Source organism: Ambystoma mexicanum, chromosome 12 (assembly GCF_040938575.1).
Source record: "Ambystoma mexicanum isolate Mex_15411 chromosome 12, UKY_AmexF1_1, whole genome shotgun sequence".
Taxonomy (NCBI): domain Eukaryota; kingdom Metazoa; phylum Chordata; class Amphibia; order Caudata; family Ambystomatidae; genus Ambystoma; species Ambystoma mexicanum.
In genome coordinates, this window is record NC_090936.1 from 228,326,991 (window position 1) to 228,351,063 (window position 24,073).

General features: G+C 43.3%; 1 protein-coding gene across 2 annotated transcripts in view; it reads left to right on the forward strand.

Moving 5' to 3' along the window:
• Nucleotides 1–23,786, forward strand: part of LOC138513465 (CD9 antigen-like) — a 314,801-nt gene extending 291,015 nt beyond the window's left edge. For both annotated transcript variants that reach the window (XM_069628336.1, XM_069628337.1), the window contains exons 7-8: nt 21,194–21,277; nt 23,382–23,786. In XM_069628336.1, coding sequence (XP_069484437.1) covers nt 21,194–21,277; nt 23,382–23,447 — 150 coding nt within the window. In that variant the 3' untranslated portion in view covers nt 23,448–23,786. The remainder of the gene's footprint in view (nt 1–21,193; nt 21,278–23,381) is intronic.
• Nucleotides 23,787–24,073: the final 287 nt, after the last annotated feature.

A 24,073-nucleotide genomic window follows, 5' to 3' on the forward strand; every position in this document is an offset into this window, starting at 1 on the left:
CGAACGCTTAGTTGGGTCTTCTTTTCATGAGCAGTGTACAGTTCTATTAGCATTTGAGCTGTGCCAATTCTTCAACATCCAGCATTGAATCAGTGAGGATGGGATCAAGTTGAAAAGTTCACAAGTGGAATGGTTTTGTAACTTAAAATGTGTAACATGTCTATATAAACATGAACACCCACGATGAGGGTTTCCAGCAGATAATGAAACTAGATAAAATCCATTTTAAAAACGAGTATTGACGTTAATCCAAACTACTGATTGTCAAAGAGGTAGCATAGGAGGTACAGCAGAGTCTAATGCACCGACCAAAGTCTGTAAAGCACTAGGTTATGATCAAGGATTTCAAATTCAGCTGATTGATCAAGCTCTACTTTCAAGGAGACTGTGGGAATCCATTTTTCTAAAGATGCTGCTCTTGCACATCGAACCGTGCTGGTTTCACTTCCATGACCCGCTCTAAAACCAGTGTGCAGATTACCCAGCAGATGGCGAGTCGACAGATTCTGGAGTTGCATGGACACAACAGTCTTTTGGCAAGGAAAGGTTTGTTGGCAGAGTTTGTATGTAATACACTCTAGGAACACTACAAACAACTCTCAATACATGTGTAGGAAACCCAACCTTTGGTATAAGCTTGTACTACACAGTTTTGGTAGCGTGTTGAGCAGCCAGGCTTTTCTCAAGAGGGGTCAATGTGAGCTGTAGGGGAGTTAGAGATTCACAGTGACAAGTAATCAAACTCTTACAATCAGGATTTCTTTAATAAACAATTATTTATTAGTCAGTTAGAAATAAGCCTTTTTCGTAAGGGAGCAATATAATAGTAACACACAAATACACTTCAATACTGTAGCACACTTAGTTTCTAAATCAGTAAAGGCCCTTTTGGGATGGCCCAGCGGCACAACCTACACCCTCAGGTGACTTCAATAGCTAGGGTGCTGGGGACATTATCTTACTGTTTGCATTTAGAGTAATGTTGTACCTTGGTAAAAGGAAAAGATTATTAGAACAACAAGAGACTACAAATATTGTTAAGCAGGCAAATACTTTTGGATCCCCACAGCATTCAGTGTAACAAGCTAGGCCAAAGTCACTGGGCAAAAGTCTTATATAGGATAAAGCACTTCTGGTAGGTAAGTAGAAAAGTCTTTTTGTGCAATGTTTTAGAAGTCTTTGAAGAAAAGAAGAATCAAACGTAGGGCCACAAGCCGTTAGACTTGTGAGTAGTAGAAGGTGCAAGCAACTCTACAGCAAGACGCAAGTTCTCTCAGACTTTGTACAGTATCTTTGAATTGAAGAAAAAGTGCAGCAGATGGCTTCTGTTCCTGTGCACCTCTGCAGATCTCACTGTTCCTGGGCCTCAGTCGTGGGGACAAGAGGGAGGACTTCTGGGGACTCATGCAATGGGAGGGTCACCGCTCGCAACTGGCAATAGTCAAATCAGTGGCTGTTCAGTGTTGCAGCTCCTCGCGTCTACCACAAATGGCAACACCACGGTTCCTGGTGGTCAAGATGGGCTTTCCTTGCTTCTGGGGACCCGCACTCTGTTGGGGCTCAGGCTCTGTCAGTCCTGCTTCCTGGGAGTATCCTGGAGCTCTAGGCCAGCTTAAAAGCAAGGCACACAATCTGGTGTTCCTCTCCCTGGCTATACAGTTTCCAGCAGCAACTCTGTGGAAATTCAACCAGCTCCAAGAAGGAAGTCCAGGTGGCTTACTTTTGAGTTGATTGGTCCCACCAACTCCAAGAGAGAAGTTGTCCTTGCAGGGGCTTCTCCGTCGCTACGAATTTTTCAGCACAGCAGCAGGGCTTCACCAGGCAAACCAACATCCGCAGCAGGCGTCCTCTTAAAGTTCTTATTTGGTTCCTTCGTCCAGTGGTCAACTCTGCCTTCCAAGCCAAAAGCCTTGCCTTTTATTCAGTTCTCTTCCATTCATTCCAGCCTAGCTGTCAGTCACCCAGCAGGGTGGCTGTCCTTGCCGGACAGTCAACCAGCCAATCACCAAGTGCATTTGGGTCTCCTAAGAGACTAAGCACAGGGAGTTTTCGGGCATCTCCCGCCTACCCCAGACACCCTGGAGCCAGAGGCGGGCTTCACTCATGAATCCTGCCAAAGGCAAAGGGAACAATGGGACCAAACCTGGTTTTGTGCGCAGAGTAAATCTCAAGAAGGACCTTTCCACAAAGAAATGGTGAAAAAAGACAAGCGGGGCCATTTTGACAAAAATGGCACCCTTTGTTGCTTTACTGCAGCTGCGAATGCAGCCCGCTGTAAATGCACACCATAGTAGTTAAAACGAAACCACTGCCACCAGCCATTCAGTGAGGAAAGGGTAACATAAAAATGTTACATGAGAAGCTAGACAAAGGTTACTAGGTCACCCATCCAGCACCCTATTATAAGATAGTGTGGGCTGGGTCTAGAAAGGTACAATTGTAAGTAAAGTCAATTTCACTTTACTGCTCTGGGAAACAGTCGTTTATCCAAGAGAAGGTATTTAAACCTGTGGGAAATCTGAAAGACTTCCCTGTGCCACTGCATTGAAGGTGCTGTGACACAATGTAAGAGATGCCTATTGAGTTTGTCAGGTTCCATAGCCAAAAGAAACACAATGCATGCGTGTGAAAAAGGGTCTTGCTCTCTCCAGTTTTAAAAAAAAAAAGTCCTCAAAATGCAGCAAAGTTGCTGGGGGTCTCTAAGGTGGAGGGAATTTGCACATTTCTGAGAATTCTCCCTAACAGTAACGCTGGTCTGTAACTACTTAGAAGATGGTGATCTAGAGTATATATTTTTGTTTTAAGCAAAGTAGTAATGAAAGCCTGACTGTTGGGCATCATGCCATTTATTTTGGGCACACATTGAAGGATGTATGTTCTATAACCATATTGGTTAGACAAGGATTGCAAATACAGAGCCTAGAGTTTATCTGGTTGATGTCTGATTTCAGATTAGGTAACGTGGAGCAAATTGAAAACTGCAATAGAATGTTCTAGTCCGAAATAAGAGGTTTAACAGGGATCAGTGGTTCTGATAAAGAGGCCTTTAATATAGGACCAAAACTAAAAGGATATTTTCATGTTTAAAGAATCCATGGACATTAATCTGGTTTTCTTAAATATCGAAATAAGAGTTCATATTTTGGACCTGGTTGGTGTTTGAATAGTAGTGGTGCTTTATTCTCCAGGGTTTTTATTTGTTTTGTAGTCATTAGCTGCCTTCTTACAGTGAGATCCCGTAGTGCAGCTCAGTGGTATACCATGGCTGGTGTAGTGCTTTGGGTTGAACTAGAATAGATTTGGGAGCAGTGTATCTGTAATGTCCAAAAGTAATAACTGGTTTATTTGCATTATCCTTTGGGGGAGAGGTGGTGGGGGGTGGGTAGAGCCAGTTGGAAAGATTAATATTACCAAGTGCCTTATTTATTAGCTGGCAAAAACATTCCAAGTTCATTTTATTGGACCCAGAAGGTTTTAGTGACTGCCAAACTCTTTTTAGGCAAGAACATTAATTTAGATCCAGTTGCTAGAGGGGAGAAAAACTGAATACAGAGCCATGACCCATGCCAGGTGGTGGCCTCCCACGTGTTTTGGGCTGATTTTCAAATCGCGGCAAGATTTGGCCTTCTTTAATACAATTAAAGTATACAATTAAAGTATGTGTATCATGTTCCATCCAAAAAAGATGAGCACCTGGGGCTAAACCGTCGCTTAAGTTGGAAACAGTTGAAAGTAGAAGCTCCACTTCGCTGAGAAGTAGACCCATTTTCTGGCTACCTGAAGGATCTTCAATTAACGCAATAGAATATTTGTGTGGTTAGTAGTGAATACAAGGAATCAATCACATGAGTCCATAATAGGAGGGCATCTGCTGGAGGTTAAATCCCCTACGCAATGTTGCAACCTCGCCTGTGTTTTGGAGGTGCAGTCTGAGTGAATAGCCTGGGGGTGTCACGTAATTTGGCAGTTCCAGAGGCATTTATTTTCCATGTTCCTGTGAAAAGTAAGACGGTGCCATTATTTTATTACACCAAATCCTGTGTAATATGTATGATCAACTGGGGTTTGGGTATTTAATAAAGCACATTAATGGGATTTTCCTTACACCGGGAAAGGTTATTCCTAGGGGGTATCCATTTTTGCATCGGTCTTAACTATAAATGAGTTGGTTTCCTTGAAGGTTGAAATGATCTCGATATTTAGGATTGACTTGGTGAGATGGAAGCTGTGTTTTTTGTTGGTTAGAGGCTGGGTTAAATTTAATATTGCGAAAAGGTATTCTTACGAAGACCAATGTTTGGCTTTGGATGGCACACTAATTGGTAGGAAAAGCAGCATTGTGCCCTGCTAGTGCAAATCAAATAGAACTGGCACATCATGGTCTCCCTTTTTGATAAATGCAAGATCTTTGTGTCTGCAAGTCAAAAGGTAATGGCATGCAGTAACTTATGACACTGACATTATGGGATATGTAGTCCCGAAATTGGGTGTGGGAGTGCAATGCAGCCATGCCGACAAAAGTGGGGTGCAAGATAATCTAGTATTTCTGCCAGAAGGCTATCGGTAAAATAACACAAACAGTAGTTATCTCTTTAAAACATTTTTTTTAAAAGCAGCCGTAATACAATCTAGTCCATCGAGTAAATTGAGCCTCAATCGGCAATGAAGTTTTCAAGTCCTAATCTTCATGGTGGTATATGAATTAAAACGATGCTTGGCAATAATGAGCACTTTTTGGGGGCGACTGCTGCTTTGGGCCAAATGCATCTGCTTGGGTTCCTTATAAATCTATAGTGAAATGACTGCCCTTTGAGCAGGGTTGGCCCTAGTTGTAGAAACCTTTCAAGGAGATTCAGTCCTTTGGCTTGAGCAATTACTAGTTTGGATTTATAAAAGTGTTACGTGGAAAACCCTTTTTTAGCCAGATATGGTGAACCCCTGTACCTTTTTGCTGGCTTCTCTAATTTTGGAATCCTTTTCTTTCCTGCCTGATAATCTAAAACTTCTCTGGGAAATACCTTAAGTGTCCTTAATGGAGGGCTACCCAAAAGGTACTCCATGGACTTCCAGGGTGCATTTATCTTCTGTTCGATAGTTAAGGCTGGTGGGAGCATTCCTTTCTACACTTTTCTTTTTCATGTCTAGCTGGTGTTTTTTTTTTTTTTAATTTTTTTTTTTTTTTTTATTATTTTGGGTCACTCCTCGAGGCACCTAAAATCGAGGCTTGGTTTTGTTGTCCGTCTTTATTTTCAATTTTTGAAATGGCTGCCTTTTTATTCTTAAACGCATCTTGCGTCTCATTTATATAGATGTTAAACAAGGTAGAGGCTAATATTTACCCCCCTCTCAGCATTGAATGTCCTTTTTGTTGTTTTACTCTTCAAGCCATATCGGACTTGCAGTTCTGAGTGGCCATTGTGTTTTAGAAGGTGTAGTAATCTTTAATCGATCCCAAGATGTCAATATTTCATCCAAAGCCTGTTTGTCTGACATCTGATACCTCACTGAAGTATGGCAAAGCTTCATACACAATCAGATTCTCTAATGTATAGCTTTTTGTCAAATAATAAAGAATGAAGGCCTACTTGATCGTGAAAAGTCGAAAGTCCTTCCCTGAATCTTCTTTTCATTAGAGACGAAATACTGGCATCATCCAAGCAGAATTTAAGACTGCTCAACAGGATCTTGATCAAAATGTTGTTGTCCTGTCTGGCTTGCCAGCATATTCGACGTGTGCTTCAATTGTGGGCCCTTCTTATAAAGTGGTACAATGGTGCTTGATCGCAAAGACCTGGATGTAACCAGTTGCACAGTATAAAAAGCATTTTTGGAGGACTGGAATCTACCAGGATTTGCATGGTTTAAAGGTTTCTGGTAGACACGCATTTTGGACACTGGTTCAGTCTGGTCTATGGCTTCTTCCACTTTTTTAATTGAAAACCAGTGTTCCATTCTGTTCCCCCACATATGCTACACCTGTTGCACCTGTAAGTCTTCATTTAAAATATTTTTCAGGAATGATCTTTGCCTTTACTATTCGACGTGGTGTACAGTGTACCCGCTAGAATTTTATGGAGTCTTTCCCTGTAGCAGTTACTTACAGCTGTGCTGTTTCCTTTTCCTACGTGCAGTGTATTTTGGTAGTGAGCTCTTGGTATGCTCAGTTGTCGCGTTTTTAGTTGTTTGTCCAACCTCTGCTCGAGTGTTGCTTTCAGGTTTTTCTTGTTTCCAAACCAGCTGGATTCCAAAGCTGCACTCATCTAGATGTGCCTTAGTTATTGCACAGAGAAGGGTTTTATTTTTATTTTTTAGATCTAGGATAGAAATGGCTTTAGCAGGGTCAGTCATTTGATTCAGGGACGTCTTGAGGCCCTTTCCGTGTAAGGAGAATCTCCGTCTCGGGCAGCACCATCCACTCCCATTATACTGATTAGCTGTACTGTTTATTATCTTAACCTTGTCATAATTATAAATTATTCGTCAGGGCCCTACTTATTCACTAGGAATATTCCCAGCCAGCCCATTTTTAGAAGTAGACTGGCGATAGTTGCCTTTGCTAGGATCCTTGTTTTAGAAACCAGGCTGTTTCTGGGGCAAGGAAATGGGCAGCTCCCTAAATCTTCATCAGCTTGTCCCTAAACCTCTCGTAGTCAATCATCTTGAACTGGCTCAATCTAGAGCAGTGGCTTCTAGACTTCGTCAATTTAGACTTTAAACCTATTGGAGGGTTGGTTTTAACACTGGTTTACAAAAAATGAATCTTTCAATAATGGATAGAACTTCCAGAGTAGCTCTCACAGCCAAACAACCAAAGTAGACCCCCCCCCCCCACACCCTCAACTCAATACCCCCCCCCCCCCCACCAAATACGGGTTTTCTGCGCATTTCAATGGACACACTCAGATATGCTGTTCTGTTTCAAGCTACAGAACACAACCCAAAATAATGTGCTTTTTCTCAGTAGAATTCACTCGTAATTTCTGTGAACAAAATGTTTATTTTCTTAGTATCACTAAATTTATTTTCAAGACTCCATCACAGTTCTTAAATTGACGCAGGTATAAGTGGACAGTTTAAGAGCATGCCTAGTCATTCTTTTTCTCTATGGACGGCTTTATTTTTATTTTTTTTGTCCCATGTAAAGCAATCCCTTTTTGGATATGTGTAATGAAATCTTTTGGAGGTTGTAATGTGGCGGAGGAGAGCATAATCCTGGCACACACGGTTTGCCAGTTTTGATGTACTAAGCACTGGGAGGGAGATGAGGGAAAGCCATTATGTGGAATGCATACAAGTTGAAGGTCTGTAATGCGTAGGAGTTTGCTCCATGTGGATCCTTGGTTACTGTATGCAGCAGGAGCAGCTAGAACTAGAAGTAACGGAGAATATTTGCAGAAATTGCTCATTACAGAGGATTTAGTGGGAATCTGTTATCCTGCAAGTATGTGCTGAAGCCATTCAATGCTTAGAAGTTAAACGGAAAGAGGGTCTGCTCGGCCTAGCATATTTCTTTGCAGGGCCTCCAAGTCCTCAAGCTACCAAAATACACATTTGAAATCTGAATAGCTGCATAGAATATATTTGAATACAGGAATGTAGACTGTTTTGCATACTCTGGTTATCCTGAACTCCTGGTTTGATTGCGGATCTGAGACCAGATGTGGAGACTTGCTAATGAGCCCTAACTGCTGTTGTGTATTTTCTTTTTTTAAACCGGGGCCAGGGGGAATCTTGGGGGGGGGGGGGGGGGTGGGGGGGCTTACATCTGGGCTGTGCTCCGGATTCAGTGAGCGCTAAACTGACAGTAGTGTCGGTCAAGGACACACTACCCCGTGTTACTTTGTTGCCCATAACATTTTTCATCTTAGCATCAGAATGGAGGTGGCTTGAAGGCCACAGTTGTGGGAATGTCATAAAACTGAGCATAAGGGGAGATAATGTGTTAGTGATCCGGCAGAGGAAGAACATAATTACCTTAGACGTAGTGTCCTATTTTCAAAGCATTAATCTACCATGCGATGCAGAGCTAAGGCGTGCCTGCACTATTGCACAATACGTGGAAGTAAATGTAGGGAATTTTTGGTCCAGCAGACCTGATTATTAGTTGGAACATTTATTCTGAAAAACGTTTAGGTTAAATCCCAAACCCATCTAGTTACAAAGAATTAGCTTTGGGCTCTGGCGATATTTGAAGCATGCAATGGCTTTACATTGTGGATATCAAAACCTAGTGTTTACAGTATTGGTCGGTGGAAAGTCACGAGTGTAAGGAGGAAGAAACTGGTCAGCATAGTGCCAGTCTTCCATCAAGTTAGCTGCCCTAGGATGAGGGACCTGTGGTCTTGAAAGCAAACCATTATCAACCTTTTTAAGATTGTATGTTTTTTGCCTTTTTTAAATTGACCTCCATAATCAGTATGACTTTTATTTAGTGTTTTGCAATGACTACCTGGGTTCAAGCCATCCATTCCGCAGTCTAATTTCGATGATTACAATCCAGGTACATGGGATAAGATTGAGTGTTGTATAGAGAATATCGCCTGATCCAATGACTAGACCTACTTGGAGAACCCTAAAGGTATGCAGAAATGTAATTTCCAAACTGGCACTGACCTTAAAGAAATATTTTCCAACCTTTACCACTTTACCACCCATATTGTGAGTTCCTTGTAGAGGCTTGGCGGTTGAGTTCAGTTTTGCATACAGCCAAAACTTTTTTTTCTTTTTTTTTTTAGCACTACAGCATTACCTAGGAAACGGAAGGTTGTGTTGATATTGAAGATAATTAAGTAATGAAGTTTTTTAGTGGAGCCGCATTTGCTCCAAAAGGCAAACTTTACCAAATATAAAAGCAACCAATGAAATAGCATTTTGACACTTCAGCCATGCTGCAATTGCTCCTGGAGGATCAGCGATGACACCAATGTTGGCAGCAGGCCCAAAATAAAATATGAATCACGCCAGACATCTGTAATCCCATTTACATTAAGCAGATCTGGTCAAAGAGGTCACTAACTTTTGTCACAACTCAATGACCTTTAATAAATTGGGATATCCTACCACAGACCCAGATTTGTCCAGCCTGCTTACTGATTCTGAATTGTGGAGTGAACCAATGGAGTGTGAGTCGGCGGATTGGACCAGTGGTACGTTATTCAACCAGTGAATGTGCTCACTAACCTGATACTTAGTAACTTTTATGGCACAATTCAAGGTCTACACAAGCTGACCTGGGGGTGAGGGGGTTGCTAAACTTTGAGATTATAATTAAGTACCACAGTGACTAAAAGGAAGTAGGATTATGCTACACTTGCTTCCAGGTTCCACTAAGCTTGATTCTGAGGTCGTTGAAAAGAATGTCCACATCTGCTCCCCTGAGACAATAACCTATCCCTTTGAAATAAAAAAATAGAACTTTGCCAAATCGATTTGCTTTAAGCTCACATTGAGGAGCTGTTATGCCATCATACAAACCTACTCAAATTGGTGGACTCCTTAACCCTTGCAGGTGTAATGTCTGAAAGAATGCAATGCTTCATTAATACTTAACCCCTCTTTGCTTTTGGGGCATTACCATTCCTTTTATCAAGCGTGAAGTCTCAGTATTTAGTTTACATGATTGTGCTTGAATGCATTAGTACTTTGGAATTGTCTGGATGCCCACCACACCCCACCCTCTGCTTTGGTTTCTGACAAATTCTCAAATTTGGTTTGCTGCAGAGTCCATTTCAACCCTCATTCCTTGCATGCTATTATGACCATGAAGTTGTTATTGAGCAGTAGAGGAAGACATAAAATTACATGGTGCTGTCTGGGCAGGGCGGATTGTAAGATTGACGAAAGGGTGGAGGGCATCGTTAACAGGAGCAGGGCAGGGTTTGATGGGACAGTGCTTTTGGGCAGAACATTGAGGGATTTGGCGAAGCGGAGCATTTGGTGGTGTTAGTATTTGGAGACCGGGTAGTACATCAAGGTGTGTCACAGAAAATGGTGAATTAGAGTATATAAGAGACTGGTCTGGCAGCAAGAAGGCATGAGCTCTCTAAAGTGCAGGTTTAATGGTGTTAAATGTACAAGGTGGGCACAATGCCTTGCACATTTTTAGCCCATGTCCCTGCCTCCCCACCCGGCTCCCATTTCCGGATTCCCCTTCCAACCTCCCGCCTCCCAGCCCGCCCACCCCTCCCTGATTGGCTGTTCATACTGGTCTTAACTGACCCTCCCATGGCAGCCCTCTACCCAGCAGCCCCCTTCGATAAGGGCCCCAAGGCCAAGGGCGGCCCCAACAGAGGCGGCTCCAGGAAGTGTCGGCAGGGGAAGTCAGTGAAGCCAGCCGTCAACTATAAGGACCAGTAAGGTAGGAGTGTCCAGGGCTAGGAGTAGAGCAACTACACTACCCTAGAATCCTAGCCACTTGGCAAACCCATATTAAACAAGGTGACTACTCCGCACTGCATCCCTCTCCCTCACCATCCTACTTAGTCAAAATCCAATCATTGTTTTAATATTGGACTATTCCGACCTACTTGGCACAGACCTCCCCTCTCTGTATAGACCTATACAGGCCTCTCAAATTTAGCAGAGGTTCTGTGCCCAAATTGCATTGTGGGACATTTAGACCGCATTGATGGGCCTCCAAACTGCATTGTGGGACATTTAGACTGCATTGATGGGCCTCCAAACTGCATTGTGGGACATTTAGACTGCATTGATGGGCCTCCAAACTTCACTGTGTGATATTAGACTACAATGGGGTGCCTCCCCACTACACTGGTCTCTCAAACTTCGCTGACCAACTCACTCTAAACTGAGACAGAACACACCAGTGAATTGCTGTGGAGGGCCACTCTGATTAGGGCCTCAAAAGGTGTAAACCCTAGCTACGCCCCTCCATGCCACTCTTCAACTAGTAGATACCCTTCTCTAACCCACATAGCTAGCCCACCGCAGTGAACCTCGTACAGGGACACAGACACTAAAGAGCCATTGATGACACCCAACTGTACAACTCTTAACCACCTCCCCTGCCCCTCTCAAGACAGCGACTGAACAAGTCGGCAACATCAGCCGGAATAAAACCTACAGACAGAGCCCAACCTAGTAGCGGACAGCCCTCCACACCCACTAGTGCACCACAAGACAACCAGACCAAAGCAGAACCAATTGGACATCACCAAACAAAGACTAAACAACTCTCAATCTCATAATGCCGCGCAAACGACCCATTCTGAGGGAAAGAAAAAGAGAAGAAGAAAGAACACTCTGGAACTGCAACAAAGAAAGACAACTACAGAACACACCCCCAGAGACAGAAACACACATCGAACCAACACTGAGAGAAGAGACAAATCCCTCTGCTTAACTTCATACCTCGCTGACAACTGGTCACCACAGCAAACCAACACAACGCCTGAAGCAGCAACATCAAACAACCTAAAATAAGCATGTAGAAGGATGAACAAAAAAAAACATACGACCGATGCGATAACACCCTACATCACCATAGCAAGAGGAACACTTCAAATCGCCAACCACAACTCCTGGAAGACGAACCCGATGAAAACAAAAACCCAAGACAGATTCTAGAAGAACTCTTATCAGACGCTGACACCCCGAAACCTACATCCCAACAAGAGATTGACCATGAAGGAAACCTCAACACCGATCAGAAGACTACCTCAACAAGAAAGCCCAAACCAAACGCCCACAAACACCACTGCAATCTAATACATGCAAAATCCATGTCAAAACACTCAACAGAGATCTTCGACCTACTCGATGACAATGGCATTGATTGACATCCTGTTCATCACAGAAACATGGCTGACGACAACTACAAAATCACACTCCAAAGATGCCTTTCAACCAACTTCAAATGCCTTCAAATAAACAGGAAAAACAAAAAAGGAGGCGTCGCAGTAGCATTCAAAGGACACCTGAAAATAAAAACTGATGAACCCCTCAACTGCGAAACCATGGTGATACACCTAACAGCGAGCCCAACAACCAACATCACATTCATCCTGGTGTACAGTCCACCGACCTATGATGCAACCTTTGTCGACAACTTCATAGAAGCCATCACCAACTTAGCCATCAACCACGAACACCAAGTCTTTAGTAATGATGTCTCTTGTTTTGCAGGGTTCCGGCGATGGCGGATGACGAGCTGAAGTGAGTTGAAGATGGAGCCCGTGTGATGAATAGAAGCGCCTGGAAGCACGTAAGTAAGCGCTTGTTGCCTGCTTCACGATGCGCTCTAACTGTCTTTTTATTTTGCAGGTACAAGTTCGGAGCGGCTGCAGGGTGCCGGAATACCCACTGGGTTAGATGTGGAAAGGAGTAATGGCACGTGAGTATTAAAGTTCCCCAATGTCTTTAAACGCACCTTGTTTTGTCTTTCAGATGCGGGATGCAGCGCCGAAGGCCTCCGGAGCGTGCGAAGAGTTGGTAAGCTTTTGTCTTTCAGATGCCGGAATGCAGCGCGAGGCGTTGGTGACAGCCGATGGACCAGGTAAGTGAAGAGCTGTCACTGAAGACCGTAATGCTAACCTGTTCTTTCTTGTCTTTATAGGTGTTGCTGAAGACTGGATTCAGGATGGTAAGCCTTTTTCCTTAGGCCCAGGATCAGATGCAGAAGACACGATGAGCGTTCTGCTGCAGAGGATGCAGAATAACGCAAAGCAAGATTCATCCATCGGGTGTGGTTTAAATAGCCTCCTGTAGTGCTTAGGTGTCTCCTTCCACAGCCACGCCTAGGTAAGAAAAGAGTTCCTGCTTTCCAGAAGAGTTCCAGTGTTCTGAATCTAGGGAGTGGCTCCTGCCCCACCCAACAGGAAAAGTAGTTCCAAACAGAAGAGGATCAGAGGCTCAACTGGCAGGCAAGTAAGCAGCATGGTCTGCTGCAGGTAAGTCCACCCAAGCATTATGAGCCCGGCGCTTCCAGCGCTGGGACTGGGCATATTTATGAGCCTGGTGCCACTGGCGCCAGGACTGGGTCCAAAAGGTCCCAATTGGGACTGGTTGGCACTCGGAACCTGGGTTATGGATCTGCTTCCAAGGGAGTTGGGAAAACCCTGACCTTTTGGAAGCAGAGATCATGACAGTACCCCCCCCCTCAAGGCCCCTCCCAAACCGGGCTTCTCCGGGGGTTTTGGCTTGTCAGGAAATGTTCGGTGAAATCTTTTGATTAGGCGAGGAGCGTGGACATATTCAGCAGGTTCCCAGGATCTCTCTTGGGGGCCGTAGCCTTTCCAGTCAATTAGGTAAAATATTTTAGATTTGGAGATCTTGGAGTCCAGAATGCTTTTGACTTCAAACTCGAGTTCTCCATCAACTAGGATAGGTTTTGCAGATTTAGTTAGTCGGGTTTGAGGTTGCACGGGTTTTAATAGGGAGACGTGGAAGACCGGATGTATCTTCATGTGCGGGGGCAAGTCCAACTTGACCGCTACTGGGTTTACTATGGTAGTGATGGAATAGGGACCAAGGTATCTTGGGTTGAATGTGCGTGGCCCTTTTAGAGGTAGATATTTGGTGGATAACCAGACTTGATCCCCTACTTGATATTGAGGGGCTTCCTTCCGATGTTGATCTGCTCCTTTCTTGTATTGTTCTTTAGCCCTTTGAAGGTGAGAAACAGCTTCCTTAAAGGCTTGGGTGATTGTAGAATGCAGGTAGTCTACTGCTGGTGTTTCAAGATCTTGGAGGGCATCCAACTCCGAGGTTCGAGGGTGACTGCCGTACAAAAGAAAAAACGGGGTTTTCCCAGTTCCCGAATGGACAGAGTTATTGTAGGCATATTCGGCTATCCAAAGGATGTCTTTCCAAGTTTTTTCAGTTTGTTGCAGCATGCAGCGTAAATACTGTTCCAGAGTTTGATTGGTCCTCTCGGTTTGTCCGTCGGTCTGAGGGTGGTGACTGGTCGATAGTCTCACATCAATTTGAGCCGACCGACAGCAACTTCGCCAAAAATGAGAAATAAATTGACTACCTCGATCCGAAATTAGAACCGAAGGAAAACCGTGCAGTTGGACGATGTTTTCGAGAAATTCTTGGGCCAGAGTTGCTGCTGTTGGCAAGCCTTTGAGCGGAATGAAATGCGCCATCTTGGAAAATAAGTCCACGATTACTAGAATCGTATTGTATCCGGAGCATGGAGGTAGATCGGTGATGAAGTCCATAGAAAGCGTATGCCAAGGGCGAGGTGGGATGTCAATAGGGCGTAAGAGGCCTGCTGGTCTTTCCTTTTGACTCTTGTTTTGGGCGCATACTCCACAGGACATTATAAAGTCTCTGATATCTTTTTTCCAAGACGGCCACCAGAAGTAGCGCTTGACTTTTTCTGAGGTCTTGGCCATACCGGGATGTCCTTCCATTAAAGAATCGTGATAACAAGAGATTACTTTTTTCTGTAAATCTGTGCTGGGTAGGTATAATCGTTCTTGGAAATACAATAAGTTGTCCTTTACTGCAAAGTCCTTTCCCTGCAGATGCCATTTCTGTATGTCTGCTGGAGTTACAAGTTGCCTGGCTTTATCCTTAACTTCCTCTATGGATTCTGTGGCGATTACACCCAGAATTCTTTGTTCGGGAATGATTGGTACAGGTTTAGGGTTGATGAAGTGTTCTTCCACTCCCATCCGAGAAAGGGCATCAGCTTTACCGTTCTTTGTACCAGGTCGATAGGTAATTATGAAGTCAAACTCGGCAAAGAATAATGCCCAACGGAGTTGTCTAGAGGATTGGGCTTTTGCGGTTTTCAAATATTGCAGGTTTCGGTGATCCGTAATCACAGTAACGGTGTGTCGGGCCCCCAGCAGATAATGCCGCCAAGCCTTAAAGGCAGACTTGATAGCCAGAAGTTCCTTGTCAGTAATCGTGTAATTGATTTCAGGAGGCGAGAATTTGCGGGACCAGTAATGGTCTGCTGCAGGTAAGTCCACCCAAGCATTATGAGCCCGGCGCTTCCAGCGCTGGGACTGGGCATATTTATGAGCCTGGTGCCACTGGCGCCAGGACTGGGTCCAAAAGGTCCCAATTGGGACTGGTTGGCACTCGGAACCTGGGTTATGGATCTGCTTCCAAGGGAGTTGGGAAAACCCTGACCTTTTGGAAGCAGAGATCATGACAACCTAATCATCCTGGGGGACTTCAACATCTGGTTTGAAGACCGTCATGCCAACTCCCAAAACTCACTGATTGAACAACTCACTACCATGAAACTGAAACTACGACAACTAGTCAAAGGAGCAACACACTCGGCAGGACACACCCTCAACACAATTTTTGCCAAAGAAAAACATCACCACGGCACCACCGATACACATACTGTGGAGCGACCACCTCATGATCCCATTTGTGATGTCCCTACCTACCCAAGTCTGCATCCAACCTCCTAAACTCACAAAAAGAAACTAGAAACACATCAAAGAAAGCAACCTATTCGAGCAATTGGAACTAACCAAACCCTCAACTACAGACTAGAGCTAGCTGACCTAGACGGGAAAGCAGAGCTACTACACAAATGGATTGCAGACACAATAGATAAGATCGCCCCAGAAAAACCATTCACCCCATCAAAAAAAGCAATGGCAAAATGGTTCACCCCACTATTAAACACCATGAAAAAGGAAAACAAAAAGATGGAACTGGAATGGAGGAAACAATACAACCCAGACAAAAAAACATTGTTCCAGAAACAAATCCGCACATACAAGACGGAAATTCAAAAGGCGAAGAGAAGGCATTATGGTGACAGAATCACCAATGCCACCAACGCACACAGATCACCACAAATTCAGGAAATTACTTAAAACCTGGCTCTTCCACACCACAGACTCAAACTGAAAACTGAAACAGAGAAAAGGATGACTAAACAGGAAAGGACACTCACGGCCCATAACCGACAGGGAACAACTCATGACACCTGGGCAGGTGACACCAGATAGACTAACACAGGCGACACGCATGGAGACCGAGTCAACTACCCCAGCCATTCCCACCCAACATCCTCACCCGCCCCTTAGTTGCTGCCAGGTACCACAAGGTTGTGGAATTGTCGAGATATTGGCAATCGGCACACCAGCTGAGTTGTGGACATTGGCAGGTGCACTGGCCACAGAAGTATGAAGGGAGGACAGGTGGGGTTGTGAGGGAGGCTGGTGGAGGTGGGGGCCAGATGTGACGGGGACCTTGAATGCCAGACGGGCCCAGACCAGGACAGTCGCCTCATTTCAGGATAGAGATGCCAACTAACCAATTCCACTAACAATTTCCCCCCTCTGCATACACCTCTCAAACTCCTAACCAAACACAACCACAAACCTACAGCACAACAAACCGCACAAACTTCACTACATTGCAACAACAAAACAACAAACACACATAGACTTGCACAACAGTACACAACGACTACCGGCCGCAAAACACCCCAGGCCCAGCCAACTGACCCACCGGGCTGAGTTCACCAACAGCACATCACTGCTCTCTTGGACTTTTCCTGCTTCCTCCCACTAACTCATCCTCCATTCCTCTTTCAGAGCCGCCAGGGGACCACTCCGGTGGTGATGATGTTAAGGGACATTTGCACCGCACACTAACATCAAATCAGCAAATGCATGGCTGGTGTGAATGGTACATTTAAAAGACTCTAAATCATTTGGCTCTGATTTCAGCTTTTATATTTTACATTTCAAATAAAACTGAAGACATCAAAAATTACTTCGGGATACTAGTTTTGTTTACAGAACATAAAGGCTTCCCTAATAGATCTTATGTGGAATTTAATAAAAATCTGAGCTAACTATCTAGGAGAAACGAGTGAAAAATGTAAAATCCAATTCAGCTGCTAATCGGAAAAAATCATATTTCACTGACTATATTTCTCTGCAACTGCATTCCAGCAAGATGAACCCGGAGCGCATTATCTAAATGGTATTTACAAAGACAGAACAGTGCTTGTATTGTTGCAGATGTCCGCAATGGAGAAGAGTAAATAGAGGAGATGATTGTTTAACTTAAGTTAAAGCACTGCTCATAATCCCTGGGATGAACATTTCAAGTTGCAGGCCACTAGCCAGCCATAAAGTAATTGACCATTCCATTTCTCCACATGCACATGATACCTACTCAAGGAGTCCATCACTTTCTAGTTGCTCTTGGCAAAGGCACGTTTTGAGGCCTGGCCTATTTAGTATCGCATTAACATCTGGAAATGGTGCTGGGTCTGAGATCCTTATCCCCCCATTCGGCTGGTATATTCAGATGGGTGACTATTGAAGCTACATTGATAACCGTGGGGTCGCAAAGGTCACTCGGGCCGTTGTTCCATGCTTCTCTAGAACCAAGGACATGTCTTTAAAAATATATATGCATCCGATTTTAAGACCTCTACCAGATCTATAGGTCTGGTAAGCAAGCAGCCAGGTCTTGAACAATACAGATGTGTCCAGTCAGAGTTCGTATGGACCTCTAACAAAGGACACTTTCACACCCCAATGAATGTTGCCCTTTAGGGTAGATCTGGGATAATTATGCATAGCCTTGCATGTGTCCTATGTTCTGTATAACCGGCCATGTTGGATTTTATTTTCGGACTCTGAACATGCAGAGGAGCCCTGGCCCATAGGGTTGAACAGGGAGAAGAAGCGCAAGTGGAGCGAGTGAAAAACGCAGCCCCGGTCTTGGTTATAGATGCTTAAATTTAAGATCCTGTGTTTGTATAGAATCCATTTTGATATAATGTGGACAGGGGGTTTCCACCATTAATCAGTGCATTTACTTACTGGAAAGTGTGGGGTCATGTACAGGTCCATCTGGGAGTGTTGGCCAGGACAACCTAGCAACACCTGTCAGTTCAGGGAAAATTGGAAATCGACGTAGAGGGGGAGTGTAGATCAGAAAATACTATCAACTAGCCACCTTCAAATGGGACTCCCCATTAAGTCATCCCCACTAGTTTCCCATACTGAACAAACAATGTATAGCGATTACCCGCTCTGCTAGTTCTCAGCTTTAAACGTGTTGCGCAACAAAGCCAGTTGGACCAACCTGGGGTGTGCTCCTATAATGAATGACTGGCCCATTGTAGTTTTTATTCAGTATGGGCGTTCACTCAAATGAGTTCTGGATTCCTTGCTTGTGTCCCTTGACCATAATTGGGATACGTATTGCAATTATGACACTGCAAAGTAACGCACGTAGCCAAGAATCTGTCTCCTTCCAACACACCTTCAAATGTTCCTTTGTGTACTGCATGCATTACTGTAATGTTTTTCAGTCCATAATAGCTTGAGTATTTTATCCTGTGATCTGCAAAAACGTGTTGGGATAGGGCAGGGAATGTTAACTTTATCTGGGTAAAAGCCCCGATCTTGCATTGGGCGAATTGTTTCATCACCGAGAGTGGAGCCCAGATGAATGCCCAGCACGTTTCTTCATCCCTTCCACCAGTACACACGTGTTGGTTTGGAATGTTTTTTTGTATCTTGGTGTATTTTATTCCTAAATATTTAAACAAGAAGCCCTCATTGCAGTGATGCCATTGAATCACATTTGTGTGGCCCGCAGGCAGGAACATGTGACTTGCTCCTCTTGATCTTTTTGATGTGCTCTCTGGGCTCTGAATCAGTCGGTCAGGAATATCGAGCATATTTACTGCTGAATCCCTGACATACAGGAGGATCTTGTCAGTAAATATTTGTCTATACCATGACTTCTGGAAAAGGATTCCTTTTTAAAATAAAAATTGTTGACCTTGTCCCCTTATTCAGGATTAGATTTGTACTGGTTGCTTAAATTTTTCTGAATTTAAGTTTTCAAATGTTTGTGTTTTCAGACTTTAATCTCTCAAACCAGATACCAGTTGCGTCATCTGGTTGCCTCGGTCTTCAAATCTTGAATCCAAGTAAATGGCTTTGCTTTTGTGTGGGTGTTTATTTGTGGCTGGGATTCCGGGATGCAAGTTTTTCAGGTTCAAGCGGGTTATGTTATGGCTGTAACTTCCTCCCAGAGAATAGAAGTGGGTGTTAAATGACGATACTGCTGGACAAATATGGAGTACTGAAGCATTGGGTCTGATTGTGGGCGGGATTTAGCCTGCCAATCATTGTGCTAGTAAGTCATAATAAAACCATTTATTGTACAGCCATTTTGAAGTCACATTGGAGGGGGCAACATTAGAATTTTCTTGGAGTGTTACCATAGCTGTCGTGTAACTCCTTAGCCCTCATTTCTCTGCTTGCAATACCTTTCGTTCAGGCACTTGTGGTTTAATTTTTTCCAATGATATGGGTCTTTAAGTACCGACATGGCAAGTGGTCTGGTAAAAAGCCACAACTGGCTGATGGCGTCACTCATAACATGGGGCACTTACTAACTACAACATTGGTTGGGCCTTGTTAGGTGTTTGTGATTTTGCTATTCAAAGATACTGCATTCAGGGGAGTTTTTCAGCATTGCAAGAGTGGAGGGGCGAGCAACGAAAAAGTCCTGCTTTCGCCCTGTCGAATTGCAGTGTGCCCAATTCCATGAGGTATCATTCGCACCGCCCAAACAAACTTTATTTTAAAATTAGTGGCAGATGGCATCTTAATGCATGCACATCGCACAAAAATAAAACTGCTCGACCATTACAGATGCAGGAAACTAATCTATTAGAGCTCTGTGGAGCAAAGTATATGTAAACATCGTAATTTCCGTATGGATTGCACCAACAAAAGTGACTTCACAGAAAAGGACATTGCAAGGAACATCATCGGTATTTGATACTGGCAGGTATCATGAAAAGTTACTTTAATTTGCCATAAGTAAGCCAAGTGGCAAATAACTTTGGGTTGCAAAATACCTACGTTGCACTATATATAATGCGTAGTCATTGGATTTTTTTTTATAATAGCATGATATATTAACATAAGCTTTGAAGTGAATCACTTATGGAGCTGCAGAAAGAGACAGTTCGATTTTGCCCAGGATCATACACTTTGGTTAAATGGTGAAATCAGGATGTGGACTATTTAAGAAACTGAACACATCTTCTTAGGTTTTGTTGATATCAATATTAAGGTTTCGCTTTGCATTTGATATGCTTAAATAATAATGTATTTATTGCAATGCCTTGGAAGCAAACCACATTACATGATAGACTAGCCTTTCATAATAAACTAACTTTACACTATATACAATGTCATAGAAATATGTTGAGCAATAAGAGTATGGCTTTAGTTTTATTCTCCCCATCCTGCATGCAAATTCACAATCACATCATGCAGGTTAATGTAGCCTAACAAAATCCCCCTTGGGTTTTAAAGCCATATACATTTCGTAAAGCATGCAGCATTTTGCACCCTTCTCACTTCTAATAACTCTCATTCACATTTCTTAAGGAACAAATGTCCCTGCTAATAGCCCTCACCCCGTCCCTCTCCCATCAGTGCCTAATGGCTCCCTTTTGTAGTGCTCTGTTTACACAGAGAAAAGTGTCAGGTCCTAGGACAGCTGCTCTGCTGCCCGGAGTTCAGTGGGACACTGTCCTGGCAGAGGGACACCTCTCTTGTTCAGCACCCCAGGCAATGAAGGTGCCGAATGGGGAATGGTGTCCTGCTGCCAGAAAGGGGTTCCTGCTCGGCACCCTCATTGTCCTGCCTGCAGGACATCGCTCCCATGCAAAATGTCCCGGTCCTGCTATTAAAGGAGTTTGAGGGGGGCAAGCTGCCCCTGCCGCCCCCGCTTAGTATGCCAATGACTGCATTTTAGGACCTCCCAGTCCAACAGTCTGGGCAAAGGCGCTCTGCATTCCATACAAAGGAACTCTAAAGGTAAAAGGCTTAATTGTGTCTGTTACAGTATGTATCCTATTTTGGCTACAATAGTTTAAACTCTTGGCATGATTTGTGCAGTAAATGGGATTTTCATTTTCTCATAGAATGCCACCATTTTAAAGGTCTCTTTTTAGCTCCTAAGAAAGGAACCCAACAATCCAGTATGATGTGTTTGCTCGCAGTAATCTGCTTTTTTTAAACTAGATATCTTTGTCAATGTTTAAAAAGTATAAGATAATTGTACTGTAGAAGCATAAGGAAATAATAGTTTGTATTTACACGCATTGAAAAGATTTGCTTTTCAAGTAAACCCAATCCGTGTTGGACTTTGCTATCATAACATCGACAATTTATATTTCCTTTTTGTTTCCCAGACTTGCCCAGCAGCGATTGAAGAGGTGTTTAACTCAAAGTTCCACATAATTGGAGCAGTTGGCATTGGGATTGGCGTAGTGATGGTTGGTATTTGGAATTGTTCTTTATTCTGTATGTTTGGTGCCACTGCATTTATAGCATTTTTCCTGTATCTTGAGTGAGGATCACTGTTAAAATGGGCTACACCAATAAAGGTCCAATCTTATTTTATGTACATATTTTTTTCTACATAGGATGCACAACACAACTCAAAGTTGGGCATATACAATTACTAGAAAGAACATTTCAGAAAATAAATCTACCAATCACTTTGATATTTTACGGTTCCAGTGGTAAACACTTGTTTAATTGCCCCTTCTGTCCTCTGCCTGTTCACTGAATGGGTAGGAAGGTGGTGGAGGGAGCAGCAGTGATCAGTGAGGTACAATGGACTCCACTCACAAAAAATTGCAATTCATGTCTAGTAACCCTGGCTGAATAATTATTCCAATAAATTGCCCCAAACCAAAAAAATCGGAAACACTTGAGAAAACCTCAAACACCCAGTACTAGATTTTCACTTGTCTAGTATAAACCTGCAGCGTCGCAACTGCCTCAATGGCACTGTCATAAGTACCTAGTAATTCACCAATGTCAACCCAAAGAACACCTGCAGCCTTGTTCAGGAAATACCACTAGCGGGCTAGCCACACTCCCTCAGTTGGTAAAAGAAAACCTTGCCCACATTGCAAGCAGAAACAACATTCCAAGAAACATGTTCTCATGAACTTCTATTGGAATCCCTCCAGGTTTCATGTCATTCTGAATACTTTCCACCTCCCTAGTTTTGTGCCAAACTGATTTGTGGTGGTTTAGAAAGTTTCCCCACTAAGTGCAAATGCAAATCTTTCTAAACCACCACCTATCCAACTACAGAGCTGAGAGCCCTGAGCAACTTTCATCAGTCGTGCCAGGAAACTATCGGCTGGAAATTAAACTCTGTAATCTCTCGTTTGGGCCAGCATGTACAGAACACTATACCCAATTGTTCTGTGGCAAGACTCCAGAAGGACTGCATGCAGTCTTACCTCTGGGGCTATGAAACTTTCAGGCTAAATAATATAGGAGAGGGTAATTTACGATACTAAATGCAGTTCTAGAAATGAAAGGCAAGTGTTTGCTTTAATCCTACTGCATTGTGTCCTAACTTCAGGCCCTTGAGCACTCAGTTTGTCTTCCGTGAACTGGGTTTCTTCTAATCCCCCAGCATGACTGCTGAGGGAACCCTTTGGGACTGCGTGCCTGTGAGTGTCCACTAACAGGGTCTCCTTATGGTGTGCAATTTATGCGAGGTAATCTGTGATTTTCGATGATGATCTGCTTCATCTTCTGCCAAGTATTCCTTTCACCCGGTTTTGGCATTAGACCAGTCATCAGAGAGTTCGCTGTGCCACCTGGTTCCTGCCAAGGTCTTTCACACAAGGCTGCCTCTGATGCCGCTAGCCAATCTTTACTCATTGCCACTGTACACTCCACTATGCCAGGTCCTGGTCTTGTGGCTCCACTCCTGTGCAATGGATGTCCCCTTTTACAGTGTTGGCACTTCCAAAAAGGGCAGTCCTTTCTTATACTGTACCTGCCTTCCACACCGAAACACCAGTCATTCTCTTCTTTCACTGTACTGACCCAGAGGGAAGTGGGACTATTGTACCCCAGTGCCATCGGCTTAACTGAAGCAAATATTGAGGGGTTCTCTGTATGCTTCAGTGGATGCCCCAGCAATATCTGGTATTTTGGGACATACTCTTTTCCGGTGGACTATGAGTAAAGACCACCAAGCAATCAAAGATCTACTCTGAACCCAATTGGCCCTCCACCGCCATCTCTTCTTTCTGGGGAAGGACTTGTTAGGAAAGCGGTCCTTGGTATTTACTTACCAATTATTAAAATCCAATGATATTAACGGCTCCCTTTCCAGAGTACTTTGTCTGATGGCCAGTATCAGGTCATAATAAAGAGGAGAAATGTTTAATCTGTGGAAAGTAACACCAGCCCTCTGTACCCGATACATTTAGGGCTGAACTGTTTCATTATACTGGGTTAAAATGTTTCCTGAAACTTTTTTAATTTACAGTCTTGCAGTAAGCTCCGCTTTTGTTCATCGTTCTACAAATTTAAACTTCCCTTGCAATTTTCTTTCTTTTCCAGATCTTCGGCATGATCTTCAGCATGGTTCTTTGCTGCGCGATCCGTAACAACCGAGAAATGGTCTAACTGTTTGGTACTTGTGGCAGCATAGAAATTGCCTTATTGTTGGCACTAATTTCAGTTTTCGTAAAAATGTTTCTAAACAGTTCTATATTTTTGTTACCCTTTTAATGGCATTGTATGTCCTTTTTTAGTTTGCTTTTATGTTTAAACGTTTAATGGAGAAAAACTTCATGTCAGATACTAGAGTTGCATTCAGGCGTTAAGACACATTGTACATAAATGTCTCCAAGTAGATTTAAATGTGTGTGCTTTCTAAAAATAAGAAATTAATTCTTAATCACATTGCAACTTATGTTGGAAACTATTTGATACTTATTAAAAATTACAGTTTATATCCATGGATTTCCTTTTTTTACTTTGTGGTGGTCATTTGTTGAGTGGTTTGGAATAGAAACTGAAGAAATGGGATGCAGTTTAATTGACCATTTTAGTTTAATCTATTCATGTAGTACAAACCGAAGTAATAATCTGCGTGACCAGATGCAATGAATGCCCAAGTGCTGCTGCATCTCGGATACTAGCATATACAAAATGAACACTCCTAACATTTTAAAATGTATTTCGTGTTCTGAAAAATGTAGATGGCTGTGTTGAGCGAAACTGCAAGTAAACTGCAGCAGTCGTCCAAA